Source organism: Chiloscyllium plagiosum, chromosome 9, assembly GCF_004010195.1.
Source record: "Chiloscyllium plagiosum isolate BGI_BamShark_2017 chromosome 9, ASM401019v2, whole genome shotgun sequence".
Taxonomy (NCBI): Eukaryota; Metazoa; Chordata; class Chondrichthyes; order Orectolobiformes; family Hemiscylliidae; genus Chiloscyllium; species Chiloscyllium plagiosum.
The window spans coordinates 82,096,039-82,111,307 of NC_057718.1; the positions used below are offsets into that span (position 1 = coordinate 82,096,039).

A 15,269-nucleotide genomic window follows, 5' to 3' on the forward strand; every position below is an offset into this window, starting at 1 on the left:
ACCCGAGAAAGTTGCATTCTCGGGTTAGCTGTTAACAATGGTGATAGCTAGACAATATGTTCAACATATTGTCCAGATATCACCATTGTTAACAGCTAACCCGAGAATGCAACTTTAAAAAAAAGGGTTTTGTGATTTACACATGAAAGAAGTGAAACTATCACTGCATTCTAACAGATGAAAGGCTTAACAGACAATTAATTTTTCAATGTATAATTTCAGTTACATCACACTGCAAATTTTTGCTATAAATTTGTGTTACGATCGAGCCCTCCACTATCACCTGATGAAGGAGCATCGCTCCGAAAGCTAGTGTGCTTCCAATTAAACCTGTTGGACTATAACCTGGTGTTGTGTGATTTTTAACTTTGTACACCCCCGTCCAACGCTGGCATCTCCAAATCATTGTATTAACATGTTTAATATGTTTATTTTTAAACGGCAAAATGTGCATAATCAAGGGATTAAAGTGGAAAAACTGGAAATAATTCTATTGTTCTGAATTAACATGAATATACCTTTAAGTTTCATCTATTTCCTTAAAGGCATATAAGCTGTACGTAGATTTTCCACTGAGATGTTGGCTGCTGGAATGATTGGGGGTTTAGAAAACCTTACTGTTCCTGGAGCAAATCATACATGATAGTTTAGCAATTTTGTCAAAAGTTGCTGACTAATTAGTATTTGTGAAAAGTTAACCTAAATAAAATTTCCAGTCAAAATAGACAAACTGTATTTCAACCTGTTAGGCATGATTGGACATGAATCAAGTGTTCAGAAACTCTTTAACATAATTGCCTTTTCATGTTTGTCTTAGGTCTTTTTCAATGCCATTTAACATTTTAAACTCAAATTTAAATATTATTATAAAAAACATTTTTAAGTGAACTGTTTAAAGATTATCCATGCTGCTGACACAAGAAATTATTGTCAAAAAATGCAATGTATACCTGAATTGGTAATATTGAAAATAGTGCTGATGGATAGAGTCATGTGCTTTAGTTCTTGCATAAATAATGAGATGATTTCTGGGTCAGGAACCCAGAAGCAAGAGTAGAAGACCTTCTGTCTGAATTTTTCCACTACATGTCCAATTCTTCACTTCTTTTCTATCATTTTGCAACCTTCTTAACCGTCTCTTGCTATCTCTCTGCTGATAACCCTCTGTGCATCTCTTGAGATATGTTGCGTAAAGAAAACTCATCAAGTAGCCTCCTGGTTAGGGGCAGTAAGGTGGCTCAGTGGTTAGCACTGCTGCCTCACTGTGCCAGGGACCCTGGTTTGATTCTAGCCTCTGGTGACAATGCGGACTTTGCACATTCTCCCCATGTCTGCGTGGGTTTCTTCCGGATGCTCCGATTTCCTCCCACAGTTCAAAGATGTGCAGGTTAAGTGAATTGGCCATGCAAAATTGCCCATAATGTTCAGGGATGTATAGGATAGGTGCATTAGTCAGAGTAAATGTAGAGTAATAGGGTAGGGGAATGGGTCTGGATAGGTTAGTCTTCGGAGGGTCAATGTGGACTTGTTGGACAAAAGGGCTGTTTCCACACTGTAGAGTTTCTATGATTCTATGATGCTTCTTATCCATTTATTTATGTTAACAAGACATTGACATGTGTGAGCTGTTGTGGAGGATTCATTAGCAACATGGCCTTTATGCAAACTTGACTGATGGATAATGACACCATTATTTGCCCTTAATAATGTTTCCACACCAGGCTTGTGACCAATGGTGTTCCACAGGGATTGGAATGGGATCCAGTTTTGTTAGTCATTTATACAAATGATTTGGATGTGAAGGCGTGGTTAGTAAGTTTTCAGATGACACCAAAACTGGTGGTCTACTGGACAGTGAAGAAGCTTATCTAAGATTACAAAGAGATCTTGATCAATTGCGTCAATGGGCTGTGGGGTGGCAGATGGATTTTAATTTGAATAAATGTGAGATATTGCATTTTGGTAAACCAAACAAGGGGAGGACATATACAATTAATGGTGGGACTGTAGATAATGTTGTCGAGCAGAGAGCCCTAGGGGTTCAGGTACATAATTCGTTGAAATTTGCATCACACATAGGCAGGGTGGTTAAGAATGCATTCAGCACCTTCATTGCTCAGACCTTTGAGTACTGGAGTTTGGGTGTCATTGAGGTTGTACAGGACATTGGTGAAGCCTCTTCTGGCACAACATGTGCAGTTCTGGTCGCCCTGTTATAGGAAGAAAATTATTAAACTGGAGAGGGTTCAGAAAAGATTTATCTTAATGTTGCCAGGAATGAAGGGTTTGAGATATAAAAATAGATGGGAAAGGCTGGGACCTTTTTAACTGGAGTGTACAAGGTTGAGGGGTGACCTCATTGAGGTTTATAAAATCATGAGTGGCATAGATAAGGTGAATGACATCCTAGGGTCTTTTCCCCAGGATGGGGGTGTTCAAAACAAGGGGGCATATTTTTAAGGTGAGAGGCGAAAGTTTTAAAAAGGACATGAAGGAGCAACAGTTTTACACAGATAGTGGTTCATGTGCAGAATGAACTGCCAGAAAAAATGTTAGATGTAGGTACAGTTACAATGTTTCAAAGACATTCAGATAAGTTCATGAATAAGAAAGGTTTGGCGGGTCATGGGCCATGCGCAGTCAGGTGGGATTAGTTTAGTTTGGGAACATGGTCAGCATGGACTGGTTGGACCAAACAGTCTGTTTCCATGCTGTATGATTCTATGACTCTATACCTTCCACCACTTGCCCATTCAGACCCCTGTGATGGCATTATTATTCTTAACATAAAACTACAGCTTATCTGCCACCTGCTCCCCCATCACCACCACCTTCCTCTGGCAGCTTCTCCTTTAAACATCTCACTTTGATCCACCATTCTTCCCTCAACTTTAAATTCCTCAATCATTACTGCCTACCCAAGTATCACACCGCATTTCATACCGAGATATCTTCAATGCTATCCTCAGCCATTCTCTGCACTGATGTTTCACCCGTAATGATTTCAGTTTCCATCCTGTCTTGTTCTTCTTTGAGTTCACTGTCTTCCTATCTTCCCAACCCATGACATTGCAGATTGTGTTGGAGTACAAGTCTGCTGCTGTTGGTGGTCCACAGTGCCTTTTGGATTCCCAATCTTGAGTTGCCAGGTCTGTTCAAATGCTGTCCCATTTAACATGGTAATAATAGGAGAAAGTGAAGACTGCAGATGCTGGAGATCAAAGTCAAGAGTGTGGTGCTGGAAAAGCACAGCAGGTCAGGCAGCATCTGAGGAGCAGGAGAATCAACGTTTCTGGCATAAGCCTGATTCATTTCCGATGAAGGGCTTATGCCTGAAACATTGATTCTCCTGCTCCTCGGATACTGCCTGACCTGCTGCGCTTTTCCAGCACCACACTCTCAAACATAGTGATAGAGCCACACAACATGATGAAGTGTATTCTGGATATAAAGGTACTGTCATGGACAGATGCATCTACAGCCGGCAGATTATAAAGATGAGGTCAATTTGTTTTTCTCTCTTCCCTCACCATCTGCCACAGACTCAGTCTTGCTGCTATGTCCTTTAGGACCTGACTAGCTTGATTAGTAATGCTGTTACTGGCCCACTCTTGATGTTTGACATTGAAATCCCCCACCCAGAGTACATTTTTCATCCTTGTCACCTTCAGTGCTTCCTCCAAGTGTTGTTCAATATGGAGGAAGGCTGGTTGTAGTATTTGGCAGGAGGTTTTTTTTTTGCCAATGTTTACCCTGAAGCCTTCCTGCGCCTAATCCAAATTGCTTTTCTGTTTAACTCAAAAAAATGTTTCTCCCAAATCACGTACTTTCAAATTCCTTACAGTCTTAACTTTTGCTCCTCTACTCACAATGACATATGCGGCTAATCTCGCACTATTAATATCTCATTCTCCATTAAAATCATTAGTGTCTCTCACCCTGGTTGTTTCCCGGTATGATCCACATCTTAGGTCCTCAAGATTCAGGCTTGAATGTTTATGGTGAAGGACTAGTTTAGTCATTAATCACCAGATCTCGTTGTCAGTTTGCGCTTTCCATTACCAAAACTGGTTGTTTATTGGGGATCATTCTGAACTGGAACATTGCTCCACTGCCCCTAATTTGTCACATGGTCTTGTCCTTTATTCTGCCTTGAATGATTAGACATTTCCTATAGTCTGCAATGACCAATTACATTATCTACAGTCCCCTCTAAAATACTATTCCTTAGTCACAGACTCCATTCCTCTTCCTGCCCACACTCTGGGACTGAGTGTTGCAAGATGAGTCCTCATAACAGCTTGCCATGTTGCATGAGCTGTCTAGTAGAGTTGATGGTACCGGCCTTTGGTAAGGATGTTCAGGGAGTACTTGGTTTAATGTGGAAAAGGAGAGCCACTCGGTAGTCGAATGAGAAGAAGCTCTTAAATAGTAGTTTATTGCAAGATTGCAAGTATGTTCTAGTTACATTGATATGATAGTTTCTGTAATAATATCTATAAGGAAGAACAAGATAGTAGATCTTACCTCTTCCAATCTTTGGTTGTTCTCCTGGCCACATCCCTGTGATTTTATCACAGTAGTTAGCATTTAAAATACTGCTCAGCATTAGCGCTTTCAGACCCTTACATCCTTATACAAAACTGAGTTTCAGATTTTATATTCTGTCCATTATCAATGCAATCTACTCACACCTCCAAGTCATCACCTGTCTTCTCCTGTGCTTAACTCACTGCTGCTGAAGCTTTATCCACCTTTTCCCTCGCAATCTGACAATACCAATATGCTCCTGGCTGGTACCCTCTGTAAAATTGGGATTCTTTAAAATTCACCATCCACTCTCATTCACCCCAAATCTTTGCACTCGCTAACCTGCTTTTGCTCCTGTGGTCATCTTCATTTAGTGTCTCCATGGGCTTATCCCACCCTGTCTTTGTGTTCTCCTTCAGCCTGATAATCTTCTGAGAACTCTGCATTCTTAAACTTTGGCCAGCTGAAGATTGTGATTTGAGTCATTTCACTGTGGCAGATGTGCTGAGGCCTAAAGCTCTGGAGTTCCCTTCCCAAATCTCTGCATATCTATCCATCTCTCCTCCTTTCAGCTATTACTTCAAATCCATTCCTTTGACTTTGGTCACCTCTAGTAATATCTCCTGGCCGGTGATGGTCAAAGCTCTAGCATCATCTGTTTGCTTTTATTTTCCAATCTATTCCTTTGACTTTGGTCACCTCTAGTAATATCTCCTGGCAGGTGATGGTCAAAGCTCTAGCGTCATCTGTTTGCTTTTATTTTCCAATCTCATTCTTTAGTCATTTAATCCACATAATCATTATCCCATAGATGATCGTGTATTTTATCTTCTTGTTGACAAATGGGTTTGAATTTATTTCACAGCCTGGATAAACATAAAAAGAGCAAAAGACTGCAGGAAAGGAAATCTGAAATAAAGAAACAGAAGCTGAAAGTGCTGGAAAAATCCAGCAGGTCAGGCAGCATTTGTGGCAAGTGGAACAGCTAATGTTTCAATTCTAATGTAATTTCGTTGCAAGGTTTGTACTCAACCTCTAGCACTGGATAAGCAGAGGATTTCTCTATTTAAATGTGGAGAAGGTGTAACCTGTCATTTTCATTAGGTAAACATGAGGACTGCAGATGCAGTTTAGATCAGAATGGTGCTGAAAAAGCACAGCAGTTCAGGCAGCTTCCCTTCATCAGGAATAGAAGCAGGAAGCCTCCAGGGTGGAGAGTTAAAATAGGTGAATGGGGGTAGGGATGAAGATGATAGGTCAGAGGGTGGAGTGGATAGGGGGAAGGGAGATTGGCAGGTAGGACAGGTCATGAGGCCAGTGCTGAGCTGGAAGGTTGGAATTGGAGTAAGGTGGTGGAGGGGAAATGAGGAAACTGGTGATGTCCACATTGATGCCCTGGGGTTGAAGTGTTCCGAGGCAGAAGATGAGGCGTTCTTCCTCCAGGTGTCGTGTGGTGAGGGAGTGGTGGTGGAGGATGCCCAGGACCTGCATGTCCTCAGCAGAGTGGGAGGGGGAGTTGAAATGTTGGGCCATGGGCAGTGGGGTTGATTGGTGCGGGTGTCCCGGAGATGTTCATCCTTAGCTACTGGCTCATTCCCACTTCCTGGCACAAACTGAGACTAAACCAGTTTGTTCACCAGCTTAGAGCAGATTTTACCCATGAGCTTTGGGACCCTGTTCGTGGGGTTAAATAGGGGTTTGGGTCCATTCTGTGTCGAGACATAATTGGCTTTAATTTTCCCTAAATTGGCCAATGAAGGCCAGAGGATGGATTTTCCATCCAAGTAAGGATGACAGGTGGGCTCTCTGATCTGGATAATTCATTAAAAAGCAGGCAGCCCTTAATGGTAAGTGACAGAGAGAGGGCTCCCAGAATAGATGCTCACTCTCCCTAACTTTAACCATAAAGGAAAGCATCATCCAAGCCATCACTACAAATGGTGAATCTGCCACTGTCAGACCCACCTCAAAGCAGAGTCAAAAGGTGTGGCGTTGAAAAAGCACAGCAGGTCAGGCAGCATCCGATGAGCAGGAGAGTCGACTTTTCTGGCATAAGCCCTTCATCAGGAATATGCCCAAATTGTCAACTCTCCTGCTCCTCTGATGCTGCCTGACCTGCTGTACTTTTCCAGCGCCACACTTTTTAACTTTGATCTGCAGTCATAGAGTCATAGTGTTGCCCAATACATTCAGGAATCTGATGGTCCACTCAGGCAGCCTTTTTAGGGCGTTAACGAGGAGAATTAGCTACTCGTCACTTTAACCCTGCCATCCCACCCCCATCCTATCTCTTTAAATAAAGTGGCTTCTGGATAGGGTGATGCCAGGAAATTGGTATGATGTCTGCCAGCATAAATGTATGCACTCACCTCACTATGAACTCACCCCATCAGGGCATAAAAGTGCAATATTTGATGTATAATGACTCCAATATAACCTTATAACCACCTATTCACCCTTCTTTACGCCTCCGAAACATTACTCGACATTGTCCCTGTCACAACTTATTTGTGCTGAAATCCTCACCCAAGCCTTTGTTGCATCTGGACTATTTCATTCCTGGTTGGTCTCGTACATTGTATCCCCTCTAAACCGGAAGTCATACAAGATTTTTCTATTTGTGTCATTCTTATCAATTCCCATTTGCCTATTACCCCTGTGCTCATGCATCTGCAACAGCTCCCATTAAGTAACATCTTGTTTTTAAAATTCCCATTCTTATTTTCAAAGCCACCCAGGACCTCATTCTTCCCTGAACTTAAAATCTCTGCCAAAGCCATAGCCCTGTGGAATACCTGAATTCCTCAAATCTAGATCACTCAAACTTGATTTTAATATCTCCACCATTGCTGACTGTGTCTTCAGTTGCATTGGCCTTAAAATCTAGATTGTCTCCTCACCTCTGCTTGTCTACCATGCCTTTGTCCTTTAACACATGCCTTAAAACCATCCTCTTTCCCCAATATTTTGGTGATCTGACCTCTGTGATTGTGTCATGTTATATTTTGTAGCACTCCTGTAAAGCGCCTTGGGACGTTACATTAAAGGTGCTACATAACTTGAATTGTTATTGTAATTTCATCTTTTGAACTTCCCAGTGTGCCCTTTGAAACTGTCTACGCAGTGATCTCTGTGATGCCAAAGTGCATCATTCCAGAGCTGCCCAGTTCCTGAGCTCTGGAATTCTCTCCCTAAACATCTCCTCTCCTTTATCTTCAGTTGCTCTTTTGAGACACTCTTTAATACTCTGAAGGTTTTAGTACTAATGTTTCTTTGTGTGGAAAGTGCCAAATGTTGTTAAATTATGTTCTTGTGAAGTATCCTAGGCTGTTTAAGGTGTTACGTAGACATAAGCTGTCATTTTTAATACACATTTTTTATTTTTTTTAGATGTTGACTTTACTAAGTTTCAGCTCTTATGCTAATTCATTTGTCAGGTTTATTGCTGAGAGGGGAGTGCTGGAAAAGCACAGCAGGTCAGGGGTTGGAGGGAAGGTAGTTGAGAATTCGATAGGTAGAATTGAACTCAACTCTGCACACCTTGACACCATTCTGTCCTCCTTAGTCCAGAAACTCTCCACCTATGTTCGGGACACCACCCGCGCCCTTCACCACCTCCAAGACTTTAGTTTCCCTGGCACCTAATGCCTCATCTTCACCATGGACATCCAGTCTCTGTACACATCCATCCGCCACGATGAAGGTCTCCAAGCCATCTGTTGCTTCCTCTCTCACTGTCCCAACCAGTGCCCTTCCACCGATACCCTCATCCACCTGGCTCATCTAGCCCTCACCCATAACAACTTCTCCTTCCAATCCTCCCACTTCCTCCAAACCAAAGGAATAGCCCGTGGGCACCTGACCCAGCTATGCCTGTCTCTTTGTCAGGTACATGCAACAGTCCATCTTCCACAGCTACCTTGGCGCCACTCCCCACCTGTTCCTCCATTACATCAATGTCTGTATCGGCAATATCTTGTGCTCCCATAATGAGATTGAACAGTTCATCAACTTCACTAACACCTTTCACCCTGACCTCAAATTCATCTGCACCATTTCGGACACCTCCCTCCCCTTCCTCGACATTTCCATCTTTGGCGACCAACTAACCATGGACATCTACTACAAGCCCACTGACTCACACAGCCACTAACACTTCACCTCCTCTCACCCTGCCTCCTGTGAAAACACCATCCCTTATTCCCAATTCCTCCGCCTCTGCCGCATTTGTTCCCAGGAGGACCAATTCCACCTTCTTCCAAGATAGCAATTTCCCTTCTCTCATGGTTGATGATGCCCGCCAGCACATCTCCTCCTCTTCCCACACCTCCGTCCTTTCAATGCAACAAGGACAGAATTCCCCTGGTCCTCACCTTCCATCCCACAAACCTCTGTGTACATCGCATCATCCTCTGCCACTTCCGCATCTACAAATGGGCCCCACCACCAGAGATATATTTCCCTCCCCATCCCATCAACATTTCCTCCGCGACTCCCTTGTCAAATCCACACCCCGTGCCAGCCCACACCCCACTCCCGGCACCTTGCCCTGCCACCACAGGAAGTGCAAAACCTGTGCCCACACCCTCTCCCTCACCTCCATCCAAGGCCCCAAAGGATCCTTGAGGAGAAAGTGAGGTCTGCAGATGCTGGAGATCAGAGCTGAAAATGTGTTGCTGGAAAAGCGCAGCAGGTCAGGCAGCATCCAGGGAACAGGAGAATCGACGTTTCGGGCATAAGCCCTTCTTCAGGAAGGGCTTGTGCCCGAAACGTTGATTCTCCTGTTCCCTGGGTGCTGCCTGACCTGCTGCGCTTTTCCAGCAACACATTTTCAGCCCCAAAGGATCCTTCCACATCCGACAGAAATGTACCTGTATTTCCATAATGTCATCTACTGTAACTGTTGCACCCAATGTGGTCACCTCTGCATCAGGGAGATGGGACACCAACTTGTAAATCGTTACAGAGAACATCTGCACAAACGAACCCCACCACCCTGTGGCTGAACACTTCAACTCCCCCTCCCACTCTGCCAAGGACATGCAGGTCCTGGGCCTTCCCCATCACCAAACCCTTACCATCTGACACCTGGAGGAAAAACACCTCATATTCTGCCTTGGGGCCCTGCAATCACATGGGATCAATGTGGACCAGTTTCCTCATTTCCCCTCCCCCCACATTATTCGAGTCCCAAGCCTCCAATTCGGCACCGCCCTCCTGACCTGTCCATCATCTTTCCCATCTATTCACTCCACCCTCCTCTCTGACCTATCACCCTCTCCTCCACCTTCATCTACCTATTGCATTCTCAGCTACCTTCTCCCCAGCCCCATCCCCCTCCCATTTATCTCTCAGCCCTTCCAGCCCACAAGCCTCATTCCCAATGAAGGGGCTTATGCCTGATTCTCCTGCTCCTTGAATGCTGCCTGAACTTTTCCAGCACCACACTCTGATCTCCAGCATCTGCAGTCCTCACTTTCTCCTCAGGTTTATTGCTGCCAGTCACGACACCCAGCTTGGGAACATGTCAGCTAAGTGTTGATTTTTGACTTTTCTTTATACATTGCAGGATATTGGAGGTTGCAGTTAGATCATATCTGTGCTCATCTGCGCAGTTATACACAAAACAATACTGAATTCCGGGCTCTACTTGGAGAACCTCAAATGGGAAAGGTAAGTGCTTAAACTCACTATTTTTGATTCTTGAGAAATAGGTTAGAAGGCTATTTAAAGGTAATTTAATTAAACTTGCATTTAGATAATTTCTTTCACATCGTTGGAAATCACCATGGGATCTCTTATTGACAAATGTTTCAACTAAAAATTATAACCTTCCACATTGCATCTCTGAGTCTAATCTAGCTACACTACCCTCCACTGTGCTGGTGCAGGATGTAAGCAAATGCCTTGCCAATGCATCTTCAGAAGGCTCACAGCCATCATCTTTGAGCTGGTGTGGGTGGTGCTATTGAGCAGATGTTGTATCTACCTTTGGTTTGCTGTATGTTGTTGACCATCCGTATCTGTGGAAGAGAAGAGAAAGAATTATTGGTGAAGGTGTATAAACCCTGATGTAGAGGACTGTGGGAGACTTCCAACCTTTCTGTGAAGAGTACACTGCAATATACCTTGCGGGTTTGATCTACCTGTTCCTATCCCTCCATCAACATGGAGCTAGTTATTTTGCTGAGTTTCAGACATTTCTGGGGCTGCTGGGAATGAGGACCGTAGACACTAGGTTACTTCTGGCTTGCCGTGTGTGAAGTGCTTTTAAATATAGTGCCAGAACATCCAACCCCAGAAATTCCCAGCAGGGAATATAACTTCTGTTTGCCTGTCTTATTGATTCCCTGTTTAGGGAGTGCATCAACTCATTTACCTAAAACAAAAATTAATGGCAAAGGGCATGATCAAGAGAGAAAACTTGCCACTGACAATGACAGAAATGACACTAACTTGGATGCCCAATGTCACAGTTTAAATCCAAATGAATGATGCTGGCCCCATCTCCAACACCCCTTTCTTTTCCAAAGTTCTTTAACAACTTTTTACCTCCCAAATCTGTTCTTCATCTTTTCTATTACTTCATGTTTGAATCCCTCCAATGAGGTTTCGGTTCCAGCCAATGCACTGGAAAGTGGTTCTTCTTAAAAAATCACAAATGATTTGTGACTTGTATGACTCTGAAAAGGTAAACTATCCCTCCCTACCTTCCACAACTTGATTGCAGTCTCAATAGAGATGATCTTACCAGCTTCCTCTCACACCTCTCCACTCTCAGCTGAATAGGACTGCACTTTATTTATTCCATTCTTATCTATCTAATTGAAGCCAATTTGTTGCTTTTCCTTTTACTCTGCAGCATTGTCTCTGGTGTCTTCCAACAATCTTACTTTGTCCTCATACCCCTTCCTATTATTTAAATATATGCTGCTCTTGTAGACATATTCTAAAAGCACAGCCTTTAGAACACTCTGATTTTAATTCTTCCACATGTTGGGGACAACTTTCAGCTAACCAAGCACTCTAAACTCTCGGGGTCCCTGCCTAAGCTTCTCCACTGCTCAATCTCTTTCTTCCTGTAATTCACTCCTTAAACATATCTCTGACCAAGCTTTTGACTATCTGTCCTTGCGTCGCAGTCTAACTTTGCTTTACAAAGCTCCTGAGGATTCCTTGTGACATTTTGTCACTTTACAAATTCAAGTTATTGCTTCTTTCGACAATGTTCTGAAATGTTTTCAAATTTGTAAGCTACTGAAAATTGTTTTTCCTTATTTACCTGATAAAAGCTCCTTAGAGGTATTGTACTTACAATTCTATCAGATTTCTTCTCCACCTCCTCTATCCTATTTTTTGTCATCTGTCTTAATATCTCCTTATATTAGTTAGCATCAGTTTTCCTTTTTGATTTTTTTTCCTGTGAAGTGCCTTGGGATGTCGTGCCGTATTAAAAATGCTTTATCAATTCAACTTGTGGTTTTTCTGTATCTAGTGTCTCTAATTGATCCTCATAACTAAAGCCTGCCCTTCCCCTTTCAAACTTGACATCATCTTCACAAATCACTAGTGCACATTCTCCCTGGCCTTGACATCATAAGGCATGCAAAACTGAACGTGATATTCCAATTGCTGTTGAAGTAATAGTTTAGCTTTACATGTTTGATTTTGTGCTGTTTGTGTTCTTGACTCCATACACTGATGGTGTCAGCAGCCAATGGAAAAAGAAATGAGGTGGGTGTAAAACAGGTAATTGATTCAATGTTACTCATTTTGTGCTACAGGTCAAACTTTTCCACCTGTGTCCTGTTAAGCAAATCTACAATCCTGTATACACCTTGTAAAAAATCAGCTTTAACTTACTTACACATTTTAAAGCTATGTGTTTTATGAATTGCTAAGGCCCTTATAGAGTCATAGAGACATAAAGCACGAAAACAGACTCTTTGGTCCAACTCGTCCATGCCGACCAAGTTTCCCAAACTAAAATCGTCCCATTTCCCTGCATTTGGCCCATAACCCTCTAACCCTTTCCTATTCATGTACTTGTCCAAATGTCTTTTGAATGTTGGAACTTTACATGCATATACCACTACCTCTGGTAGTTCATTACACATTCGCACCATTCTCTGTGTGGAAAAGTTGCACCTCAGGTCCTTTTTAAATCTTTATCCTCTCACCTTAAAAATATGTCCTCTAGTTTTGAATTTGCCTACTCTAGCTATTCACCTTATCTATGCCTGTCATGATTTTATAAATCTTTAAGATCATCTCTCAACCTTGTATGGTCCAGTGAAAAAACGTCCGAGCTTATCCAGCCTCTCCTTATAACTCAAAGCCTCCAGTCCCAATAGCATCCTTGTAGGTATTTTCTGCATCCTTGCCGATATAGGAAGGATATTATTAGGGTAACTAGAACTGTGCACAGTTCTCTAAGTTGGCCTCATCGTTGTCCTGTACAACTGCAACGTGATGTCCCAATTCCTAAACTCAGTGGTCTGAATAATGAAGGCAAGCATTCCAAATGCTGCCTTTACCACTCTGTCCACCTGTGATGCAATATTCAATGAATCATTTACCTGAACCCTTTGATCTACCTATTCTGTAATGTTCTCTCTGTCCCCAATGCACTACCATTTACTGAACAAGTCCTTCCCTTTCTCATCTTAGCAAAATGCAATACTTTGTATTTAGCCAAATTAAATTCCAACTCCTTAGCCCATTGGCCGAATTGATCAAGATCCCTTTGTAACCCTAGATAATCTTCCTCACTGTCAACTATATCACCAACGTTGGTGTCATCCGCAAACTTACTAATCACGCTTCCTGTGTTCTCATCCAAATCGTTTGTATAAATGAGAAATAACAGTGGACCCAGCACATGCAGAACACGGAGGCTGGGGCTATTTTTCCTGGTGCATCAGAGGCTGAGAGGCGACCTTATGGAGGTTTATAAAATCATGAGGGGCATGGATAGGGTGAGTAGACAAGGTCTTCTCCCCTGGGTGGGGGAATCCAAAACTAGAAGGTATAGGTTTACGGTGAGAGGGAAAAGAATTAAAAGGGACCATACAGAGGGTGGCGTATATATGGAGTGAGCTGACAGACGAAGTGGTGGGGGCTGGCACAATTACAACATTTAAAAGGCATCTGGATGGGTACATGAATAGAAAGGTTTCAAGTGGTATAGGCCAAATGCTGGAAAACAGGACTTGGTTTATTTAGGATATCTGGTCAGCATGGACGAGTTGGCCCGAAGAGTCTGTTTCCATGCTGTACAGCTCTATGACTATAAGGCAGCTCACTGTCATCTTCTGGAATGCAACTAAGATTAGGCAATAAATGCTGACAGAAAGAATAGTGATGTATTTCCCAAGTATGAAGGTGGCAATGTTCCCACGATCTGCCCTTGTCTTTTGAGATGGCAGTACTTGTGGGTTTGAGACATGTTGTCCAAGGAGCCTTGGTAAATGTCTGCAGTGCATCTTATAGATAGTATATAGTGCTGTGTTGGTGGTGGTGGAATGAATGTTTGTGGTGCCAATCAAGTGGGCTGCTTTGTCCTGGATGGTGTCAAGCTTCTCAAGTATTTTGGAGCTGCATTGATCCAGGCAAGGGGGAGTGTCCAGTGACACCCCTGACTTGTGCCTTTAGATTATGGCCAGGCTTTGGGAAGTCAGGCGGTGAGTTACTCACTGCAGGAGTCCTAGCCTCTGAACTGGTTTTGTAGCCACAGTATTCAGATGGCTCGTCCAGTTCAGCTTCTGGTCAATGGTAACCCCAAGGACATTTATAGTAGATTATTCAGCAGTGGTTAACCTGTGAAAGTTAAAGTGATTAGATTTTCTTGTGCTGTAGATGCTCATTTTGTGAAACTTATGTGGCCATTTGTCAGTCTAAACCTGGATATTGTCCAGGTCTTGATGCATTTGGACATAGACTATTTCAGTATCTGATGAGGTTCTGAACATTGTGAAATCATCAGCAAATACCCCCCTTCTGACGTACGTAATGATAAGGGAAGTCATTGATGATGCAGCCAAAGATGATTGAGCCCACCACAGTCCCTGACCTGCAGAGATGTCCTGGAGCTATGAATGTCCTCCAGCAACCACAACCATCTCCCTACATGTTAAGTATGAGCAGCCAGAGGAGAGTATTCCCCAATTCTCAATGGTTCTAGTTCCATTAGGGATTCTTGCTACAACACTCGGTCAAATGCAGCCTTGATGTCAATGGATATCATTTTCGTCTCACCTCTGGAATCAGATCTTTGTCCATGTTTGAACCAAGGCTGCAATGAGGTCAGGAGTAGATTGGGGAAACTAGACAGTTTTTTAACCCATTGGGTGGCAATGGCAGATGTCAAGCCATAAATTGCCTACTTAAGGCCTCAATTGCTGGCAAGTTGTGAAAGTCCCCAATGGACCTTCTTGCCCAGCATTAGTTGCAGAGATGGTGAGACAATTCTCTCCAGAGCCAACCCACTCCATTATTTCCCCTTCTTTCCACTTCCAAGGAGAGAAAAGTCATGGCCACAACCCTCTGACTCTGGTATGAGAGCTACCAACTGAGCAATAGCTGACTCCATAGAATCATAAACTCCCTACAATGTGCAAACAGGCCTTTGACCCATCCAGTCCTGACTGTTGTCTGTACAGCATCCCATGCAGATTCTACCCACCAACGCTCCCCCCCCCCCCCTCCAAACTCAATCAAACCCTATCCCTGTAACCCTG

General features: G+C 43.1%; 1 protein-coding gene across 1 annotated transcript in view; it reads left to right on the forward strand.

Moving 5' to 3' along the window:
* dzank1 (double zinc ribbon and ankyrin repeat domains 1) overlaps positions 1–15,269 on the forward strand; it is a 102,239-nt gene that overhangs the window by 61,625 nt on the left and 25,345 nt on the right. Inside the window, exon 14 of the mRNA XM_043696847.1 lies at positions 10,100–10,203. Coding sequence (XP_043552782.1) covers positions 10,100–10,203 — 104 coding nt within the window. The remainder of the gene's footprint in view (positions 1–10,099; positions 10,204–15,269) is intronic.